The 9629-nt window shown below is 38.7% G+C and overlaps 2 protein-coding genes across 3 annotated transcripts; one reads left to right on the top strand and one right to left on the bottom strand.

Moving 5' to 3' along the window:
- Window positions 1–16: 16 nt before the first annotated feature.
- Window positions 17–5265, top strand: tex9 (testis expressed 9). Of its 2 annotated transcripts, XM_047580963.1 has the most exons (13): window positions 17–153; window positions 1001–1573; window positions 2012–2145; window positions 2508–2571; window positions 2721–2797; window positions 3043–3088; window positions 3191–3255; window positions 3383–3546; window positions 3714–3805; window positions 4018–4191; window positions 4317–4451; window positions 4902–5036; window positions 5124–5265. In XM_047580963.1, the coding sequence occupies exons 2-13, from the start codon at window positions 1424–1426 to the stop codon at window positions 5199–5201; spliced, it is 1314 nt and encodes a 437-aa protein (XP_047436919.1). In that variant the 5' UTR covers window positions 17–153; window positions 1001–1423; the 3' UTR covers window positions 5202–5265. The 2 variants fall into 2 exon arrangements, with proteins under 2 accessions (XP_047436919.1, XP_047436920.1); XM_047580964.1 differs by lacking the exon at window positions 1001–1573 and having other exon boundaries at window positions 57–153.
- Window positions 5096–9444, bottom strand: mns1 (meiosis-specific nuclear structural 1). Its single transcript, XM_047580962.1, has 10 exons — window positions 9273–9444; window positions 8925–9134; window positions 8136–8263; window positions 7940–8042; window positions 7421–7650; window positions 7032–7248; window positions 6834–6941; window positions 6132–6389; window positions 5719–5844; window positions 5096–5631 (listed from the first exon to the last, which is right to left on the bottom strand). Exons 1-10 carry the CDS (start codon window positions 9273–9275, stop codon window positions 5521–5523), a joined length of 1494 nt encoding a protein of 497 aa, XP_047436918.1. The 5' UTR covers window positions 9276–9444; the 3' UTR covers window positions 5096–5520.
- Window positions 9445–9629: the final 185 nt, after the last annotated feature.

Raw genomic sequence — 9629 nt, 5'->3', positions numbered from 1 at the left:
CACCAGAACGAGGCGCTGCTGTCAAACATGGCGTGATGCATGGGTACAAATAAAGTCGAGTGTACACGGCAAACCTGACAGCAGGTAAACAACCAGCCAGTCCCTGCGGTGAGCCCTGCCCCGCACCTTATGGGATTTCTCTACATGTGCATGGTGAGTAGTAGCTGCTGGGCGAGCGCATGCGCACTGAGGCGCCCAACATTAAAAAACAAGCTGTAAGCAGAAGACCATTGACCACCGTTATTAAGACTGAGGATTTAAATATAGATGTTTCTGTTTGTGTAGCATTTTAAAGCCCAAAATCGCCGCTGTTTGATTTTTGAACATAAGTTTGTAGAATAGAAACGTGAATCTGTATTTAAGGATTGTGAAAATGACAATGAATTAATTGTACTAAATTCTGCTGGAGTACTTTAAGCTGTTGATAACACAACCAGTGCCGAAAATCATCAAATTTGTCATTTGGGGAAAATTTTGCTTATTTGGATAAATGTATAATGCAGTTTGGTTTAAAAATAAAATATTTGCTTGTTTCTCATTGCCCTGATCACTGATATGGTGAACACATACTGACGGCTAGTGTCTTGAGCGATAGAATTAGTACAGAAATGTCTAAATCTGTACTTTATAACAGGGGGATAGCTTAGAGGAACTCTAGGGGCAGCAAATGTTGCATATCTATCAAAATAGCTGCAGGTGTAATGTTCCTGATAAGAGGAGCTGGAAGATTTCTGTTGGCTGCTTATGAAAGAGTATGTTTACTCCTTTGAATTTGTAGTCATTATAAAGTCATTCCTCTGAAGTTCATGCCATACTTGGTCCACTGTTTTTAAGGTAAAATCTTTAAAACCTGGTTTGGTTTGGCATTCAGAAAAAGGCATCTTTAATTTTTGAAGGTCTGTGTTTGCATTTTCCTCTGTCTGCTTGTTGCTGATGCAGGATGTTGTTGATTAACTGTCCATACTTTTTTCTTCTTTTTTTCCCCCCATGTGACCTGCAGATATTCTGTACCACATCTCTTGACGACCTTTGAAGTTGAGATTATTCATGTGTGAAGGTTTCACTCAAAGTTTCTCTTGTCTTCCTACCATTCTCAGTAGCATTAGTTGTAGGTTGCAGGTGCACATGCTAGCTTCTTTGTCCGTCCCTCTGTAGTCAGCATGGACTGACTGTCAAAACAGGTCAGGTTTAAGGTGAGGACAGAGGAATCAGGGGAAGTTACTACAGCTGATACCGTGCTTGCATATAGCATCATTCAGTATGATTTTCATAAATATGTGATTACATAATAACACAATAACCAGCTATTATCACTTATTTTACAAAACAGCTAGCACATAATAAATTTTTAATTAATATATATTTAAATTTAGATATAGTGATTACACTGTTTGATAACCTATTGGTTGTAAAAATAAAATAAATGAAAATCTACTTAAAATGTTTCTTAACGGCTGCCGTACTATGCGCGCACAATTTGGTGTTGCTATGCAACCGCAACCGCGTCGCCTCGTTGGGTGTCATCATGGCTGGAAGAAGTTCTGATAAAAAGCTCGTCACCGTCGTTCCGCAGGTTTGTTTTGTAGTTTTTTTCCCCCACTTTCGTCTGTAAATAATGTTTAAACGGAAGTGTTTTTGTGCTTACAGCAAAAAATTAAACACACTCAGCTGTTTTCAGCAGGTGTAGTCACCGAGCTTTGTCGACAAACGTTATCTACTTCCGCAAACATCAAGTAACATACACTTATTTGCCAGTTCATTAGGTACACTAGTGAACACAAATGCATTTGTTTAAAATAAAAGAGAGAGCTGTTCAACTGTGTTTTCATTTTGGAGGCTGTGGTTGCTGATTTTTTCAAATGCCTTTTAGTACAAGTATATCACTGTATCATCAGGACGTACAAACTCTACAGCTTTACTAAATGCTGCAGTTTGCTTACTTAAATTAATTAATACTGTGTGGCATGTGGCAATGGACTCTACTTCCCTGTTTCGTTTTGCTGATGTGTAGGTGAAGAAACGCCCGTCCTCCACCAGTAAGACTGAGAGGTCCAAGAAGGTTGAATTAAGGCCACAGGCAAAATCTGCCAGTGGTCCATCACAGAAGCTCACAGACGACCTTTTTGCTAAAGAAGAGCAATACAAGTAAGAGCTGTTGTCATATCCTTTGGCTTTATTTTGATTCATTTTGGATTACAGCACACATAAAATAGTTTGTACACATCTTCTTTGTCACTTTGTTCTTCATTTATTTTGCATACATTTATACAGTATAAAGTTAGCACACTTGCTGCTGTCCTTTTTTGGATTTTTTAATTAAACATAGAAACTCTTCTTATGGTTAACAACCATAGAGGACTTTGCCTTGATTGATAAATGTCATATAGTTTCATGTGATAATATTGTTCAGACGGTGGCTCTTTGTGACACTGGGCCAGTCCTGTATCACTGCATCAAATGGTAAAAAATATCCACAAGATGTTGTTTATTTATACTTTTATCTCCAGACAAATAAATGCAGAGTTGGAAGCCAAAACAACAGAGATAGTGAGGCAGGCAGAACAACTTATGGTAAGTTATTTGTGCATTACATGCTACACTGTTTAAAACTTCCCTTTATGGTTGATAGATTTGTCAGAGTAGTGCTAAAAAGTTGTGCGGATGAGGCAAGGTGATACAGGAGAGACTGACTTTTAATCTGATTGTTTATCTGTTTTTAGAGAGAACAGAGTGATGTTCTGTCAAAGCCCTTATCGAAGGTCCTGCTCACAGATACTGAAGATGAAGAAGATTCCAGGTAATAAATATCGAAGGCTCAGAACATAAGAGAAACGGAAAAATGCTACCAGAATGACATTATTACTGTTTAATTTTATTCTTACTACCACACATATCTACATTCATACCAGTGAAGCACTACAGCATCTGTGGAGATATATCCAGATATTTAGTGTTAATTAAAACAAAACATAACAAGACAGAGCTTTCACGTATGTATCTTCATGTATGTATGTATCCACTTGTCCAATTATGCACCTGCAGGATGACAAAGCATCACTATGGCTCTGTGCAGGAAGCTGGTGTGAAGGTATCAGTCCACAGCAGAAAGTGCATGTCTGCAGCTACATTTTAATTATCTTGTGGAACATTATGTGGAACCCACATATTTATTTGCGGGTGTTTATTTTAGGTGGCGACCAAAAAAAGAGTCACATCAACATCACAAAAGATGCGCACTGCAAAACAGGGAAAGGAGTGAGTTGGATTTCACGTAATTTATAAATCTAATTCAAAAACCTTTTTATTAATAATATTATAATATACAGGTGTGTGTGGTGCCAGCTTTTTGTGAAATGTATTTTGTTAATTTTCCTCATTTCAGAACCTTAGATGTGTCTCACGTGGAAGATTTTGCAGCCGTTGAAGATTCAGCTGAGCTTTTCTTGGCAAAAACGATCCGTAGCATGGAGGAGAAGATGAACGATGCTGCTGCTCATGAAAATGTTGTGGATGATCTGTCTAATATTGGAGAAAATGTAGGATCAGGTAAAGTTAATTTGATTTTTAACACATTTCATTTGGTAATATTGATTCGATTGATTGAATATTTCTAACAGAAGATCTGTGTGTTACCGAAGGACTTTAGAGTTACAAAGAAATGATGAGAAATCTGTGTTCTGTATCTGATTGTGTTTCTTGTGTTTTCTGGTAAGGCATTGCTGATGCTCAAATACGAGTTCTCAAGGCAAAACTGCGAATTATGCAAGAGGAACTGGATCAAATAACCTGTGAATACTATAAGAAGGTACTGCAACTGTAATTAAATTAAAACTATTAGTGGTGCTGTCTTTCATCTGAACATTAGAGCTTTAACTGGATGTGAGCCATCCATTAATGAGCAGATGTGGTAGAAATAAACTTGACAAACCAAGTTGTTGGAATGATTGACGACACACCAGAATAAAGAATAAAACAGTGTCTATATTTTGAACTAATTTTATGTATCCGTTGTTGAAGGATGATGAAAATGTGAAGCTTAGTGCAAAAATTAAGGAACTTGAGGAGGAACGAGCCAGACTGCAGAGGACCACGAGCGTCCAGCAAACGCAGATTGAGAAGCACAGAGCTTTAGCTGAAGAGTCCACCAAGAAATGTGATGGTCTTCAGCTGCAAGTGTCTGGTTTGCACAAGGTTTGTGTCGGTGGGATTCTTCAAGTGTGTTATAACAAACTTCAAATATTATTCAATAAACAGTAAACATCATCCTTCCTCTTCCCACGTGAGTGTCTTGATATCTGATTATTGGCTCCATGTAGGAAATAGAAAATCTGAATAGAGCTCACAAACAAGCAGCAGCTGTCCACGGCACTGTGGAGGTTCGCTTAAACAGAGCTCTGGAGGAGGTGGAAAAGCTGAAGACTCAACTGAACAAGATGAAGCAGGTGAACAAGGTAAGCCTGTTACAGAGCTGATGTTCTTCAGTTATGCATCAAAAAAAGCTGAACTGTTGCTTTTCTGTAAACCATTTGACTTGATAGAAGATTTATCATCTTAACTGTGTTTCATAAAAGCTGATTTAGCCAGATCATCAAAACATTCGATCAAAAATGCACAAATATTAATCATTAATCAGATGGTGCTTAGTCGTTAGTAGATATATATATTTTGTACATAAATCAAACACGTAATGATTAATGAACACAAGAAAAACAATCATGTTTAATCTTTATTTGAATAAAAACTGTGTACATCGCATTTAAATAGTGTGTAACAGGGTTCATTTAATGTTTACTTTACGAGCCGTGTAATTGTGGCTTTTAAATTATTATAATGTCATTTCATGTGCTCAAAAATAGGAAAGTTCAGCTTAACTTCCACTGATTCATATTTTATCAAACCAGGACAAGATAAGTGAGGAGCACCAGAGCAAAGAAAATCTACTTGCTGAAAACAAAATGCTAAAAAAACAGAAAGCTGAACTCATTGTGGGTTTCAAGAAACAACTCAAGCTCATTGACATCCTCAAAAGACAAAAGGTAAGTGTCCCTATGTTAACGTCATTAAAACAATCCATGTCGATAGTTTATCATTAAATTCTTAACTTTTTGTTTGTTTGTGTGCAGATGCACTTTGAAGCTGCCAAGCTCTTGTCCTTCACAGAAGAGGAGTTCATGAATGCTCTAGACTGGGGGAAGACATAAACATAAGTCTCTCAGAGTTTGATTCAGATATATTTCAAAAGTGTGTTTTGGATTCAGGGGGGATTTAGAGTTATTAGTTTGTCTCATGAACATAATCAGATTCGATCACCAGGTCTTTTGGAATGATTTTAATTAAGATCCTGTCATTACAGTCCCAATAAAAATGTGTCTAAATCATTTAGTTGTCACTGGTTGCAAAACAAGTGCTGTTGTATAGTAAAACAATATTGAGAAATGGAGAACTTAATGTTCACTAAAACCTGCAATATGTTCCCTGTAACATTAAACTGCCCCCTAGTGGCACCTGGAAGAGAAACATTTAATCACCACCGTTCCAGTCGTCCTCAGAGAACATTTCAGCCTGACGTGATTTAAAGTGGTTTCTGAAGTCTTCATCAAAGTGTTCCAGATCATCTTCACGCAGCAAACCCTGAAAACAGAAATCATTGTCATACACGATCTACAGATAATATGAATTGGTTCTAAACGTTTTTATGATTGACCAGTTGCTTTATACCTTGGGTAAGTGTCCAAGAAGTTTTCTTGCATGACGTTTCAGGAGCTTCTGCCTCTCTTCTTCAATGATCTGTCTGCGTAGAGCCTCCCTCTGCTGCTCAGTTGCTCTTTCTTTAGCCTCCAGTTCCTTGAGGAGAGTCATGAAAATGTTGTTAGAAAAGCAGGGAAATAAAAACGTAACATTACAATCAGTGCTGGAACATTATAGTGCTTTATATACAGTGCGTTTCAGTTCACTTTTACTTTCTGTGGAGAAAAATGTAAACCAGTTAAACTATTAAAATTGCTCTTTTTGTGATGGAATACTTTCATCAACACATTTTGTCCTTAAAATTCTGCTAAAACCTGTGAGATCCTGTACAACAACTGTCGGTGAAATTTTTGATGGTCATGCAGACAGAGTTTGATTCGTACCATGTCAGCCTCACGCTGCCGTCTTCTGTCCTCTATCAGTTTCTCCACCTCTCGTTTGTGTTCCAGTTGTTTCATGCGTCGTTTCTGGGCGTTCATCTGCTCTATCCGGTCGTCCTCTGCAAACTTAGCCATCATCATTTTCCGGAAGGCCTCCTCTTCTTCCTTCTCCGCCTGCCTCCGCATCTCTTTGAAAGCCATCTGCTCCTGGCAGCTCTGCTGCATCATCAGCCTCTGTCGGATCTTCTTCTCCATTTCTTCCTGTTCAATGGGAAAAAAATGTAAACAATAAAATATTAGGATAATTCACACACACAGACTGTGAGCACTACAGTGAAGACTGAGGGCAAAATGATTAATTAAGAGTGTAAACGTATGATTAGACTTACTTCAAAATAATGTTGGTACGTAAAAATTTTCTGTAAATCTTGTGTTACAATAAGACGTTGATTGGACTGTGCTATTTAGTCAAAAGTTTGAGGAATTTGATGATTTTTCTCTTTCTTGTCTGATTGTTACCGAAACATATTTGGGATCTGGTCAGTTAGGTCACAATGAGAGGCAATTTTTTTTGGTCTTTTCCACTTATGTCCTGACATATAATACATTAAGCTCAACCTAAAATGCTGATAGACTACTTAATAATTAGATTCCGCTCTAACATCCGTAGGATGTAATAGGTTGTTTAAAAAGTAAGATCCTTACAATTTCTTTCTGCCTGTTGGCCTCCTCTTGTTGTTCCAAATAAAGTTCTTCACGGACCCGGTCCATCTCCTCACGCTGCTGCCTCTCCCCCTCAATCTTCTCAACCAGCTAGAGAACAGAGAAGATGTTTGTTACAAATTAATTCATACATCACTGACTGAATACATGAACAGATTAGAAAAAAAAAGCAGTTTTAACCATTTTATGGAGATGCTCCTTTGCTTGTTCTCTCTCTCTGATCTTGGCAATTCGGTCCTCTTCCATGTTCTGCTGTTGCATCGCAAAGTCCATGATGCGTCTGTTCTCAGCCTCCATCTGTTCCTGCTCCATGCGTCTCCACTCGGCCTGCTGTCTCTTGAATTCTTCGATGTGCTGCTGAGTGGCTCTGACCTTCTCCAGTTTCAGCTGTCTCTCCCTTTCAGGAAAACATTATCTCACATTTGAGCCATCACAATGGAATATCTTAATCATCTTAATAAGTTAAACCAGTGCTCTCTCTAATATCTGGCATATGTGGCAATCAATACAATGTGCTTGTATTCACTGTTCGTTCATGTCAGGGATTAAAAGAATTGGTAATGACTCACATCTGATTCTCCTCATATATTTTCCTGATAATCTCGTCCACCATGAGCTTCTCTTTGAGGAACTCCTCGTATGCCTCTTGTCTCTTGCGTTCCCCCTCCATGAGCTGCTGCTCCAGCTCTCTCTGATACTGCAGCATCTCCTCGTGGCGCTGCTGCTCCAGCTTCTGCTGCTCAACCGCTGCTCGCTCACGTTCCTGCTTCATCTTGCAAGAATAGTCTGCCTCCTCTCGCTAACATCGGAGGATAGACATAAAGAGTACATAGTGTATAGGCTTCACAACAGTTTTTCTATTTGGGACTTCCCCATAGGTTGATAACTCTACATTGAGCATTGCACTCAATAAAAGAAATCCAACACTTCCCAACCCTTCAAAAAAAAAAATCAACTCCTGGAGGCTGTTATCTAAAGAATAACATCTGAATTTATTTTAAGACATTATAGTCATTTTAAGACATTTCAGTCAACAGTCAACAGGTAGTTCTGAAAATAGAAACTAATTTTCTTAAGTCAGTACTCACCATAGTCTCAAACCTCATAGCTTCCTGCTCAGCGATCTGTGCAGCTCTATCCTTGTTCAGATACGCACACTTCAGTTTTGATTCCAGTTCCCGAAGCTCCATGCTGAAAATTAAAGTAAGGTCACTGGACTAGATTAGACAACAGTGGCGTTTTTTCAATGTGACATCCAGTAAGTCAAGTTAATGAAGTGTGTACCTGTTCTCTTTGATATACTGCCTCATCTTCTCTTCCCTTTGCTTTTCAGCGTTGATGCGGGCCAGCTCTTTAGCCATTCTCTCCTCCTGTTCAAGTTGCTTTTCTCGTTTTTCTCTCTCCTCCTCTGCCTGCAAGACAGATTTATTTCTGATTATATGCAAATAAAGCTACCTAAAGGTAAGGTTAATACCTTGACAATATGATGTAGTGTTGGGTATAGAAAAGCTTGGATTCACAGTCAGCTGTAATTTTTTGTTTTTTTGTTTTATGTTTTGGTGTTTATCGATTTTCACCCAAATCAACCAAAATTAAATCAGAGATGTACAGTATTAGATTTAAATTATTTGAATAATCTCAATAGAAGATTAAAAGAAACAGTAGGATTATTCCCACTGCTGCATCTTTTCTCTACAACAACCCAATCATCCTGTAAGAACACTGACTTGTCAAAACAATTGGTACAAACATGCATTATAATATTGATACAGACACAGATGATTAGTTTATACTGAAACAGAGTAAAAAGGTGATAACGTGGCTACTATCCCTAGTTTTAATTCTATTTTATTTTATTTAACTCGCACCTGTTTTCCAACTTCATTTAATTGGCATGACGGAAATACTACAAAGTAAATGGTCCCTCAGTTGTCTTCTCTGAACATACAGACCATAATAGTCCCACATTTGGCCTGGGCCTGGTGTGAGCTTAGAAATAAGACGTGGGAGGACACTGAAATGTGCTGCCAACGAAACACGACAACTTATTAAACGTCCTAGAGAAACACAGACCTTTAGGAGAGCGCTCTCTATTTGCCTCTCCTGGAGCTCCTGCTGCACCTGCCGCAGGTGTCTCCTCTTGTCGAAGCTCTCCTCCACGGCCAGACTGGCCTGAAGCTGCCTCTCTCTGTCCACCCGCCTGACCTCCTGCTGCCGGTGCTGCTCCTGGCTCTGTCGCTGAGACATCAGCCTCTGCTGCTGGTTTAACATCCAGCTACGACTCTATTCAAAAAAGAAAGAAAGAAAAACACACACGAGTAAACACTGAAAAAGTCACAACAGTTTAACAGCAACGAGCCCTGGTTTGTTAGGTTAGGTAACGGCTCTGTTAGTAGCAGTCAAGAAACAACGAGGATTTACCATGTTTGTGGCACTTTTCGTCGACTCTGGTCTTCTTAACTTAAACCTCGAACACGTAAAACAACAAAAATAGACAAAACGAGACACAAACGATATCTAAACTTAGTTTTGACTCGTCATGAGTTGTTAATTAGCCTAGCCGCAGTTAGTCGGTTGTTTAGCGTTCCGTTGTCCCGGGAACGCCGCGTCACCGCTGGCTCAGCCAATAGGAATGAGTTTGGATAGTGACGTCAGGTCCGGGAAACTCAAACCTCCTTTCAGGCCGGCTGTATCTTAATGACTTATCATTTGTATTGTACTGTTTTTTAATATTTCTTATTCTTATTTTTCTTACTATTCAATTCATGTTACGAGTCA

Source organism: Mugil cephalus, chromosome 3 (assembly GCF_022458985.1).
Source record: "Mugil cephalus isolate CIBA_MC_2020 chromosome 3, CIBA_Mcephalus_1.1, whole genome shotgun sequence".
In the NCBI taxonomy this organism is placed as follows: Eukaryota; Metazoa; Chordata; class Actinopteri; order Mugiliformes; family Mugilidae; genus Mugil; species Mugil cephalus.
The sequence above is the reverse complement of the archived record's forward strand: the minus strand, read 5'-3'. Positions and strand labels throughout refer to the sequence as shown.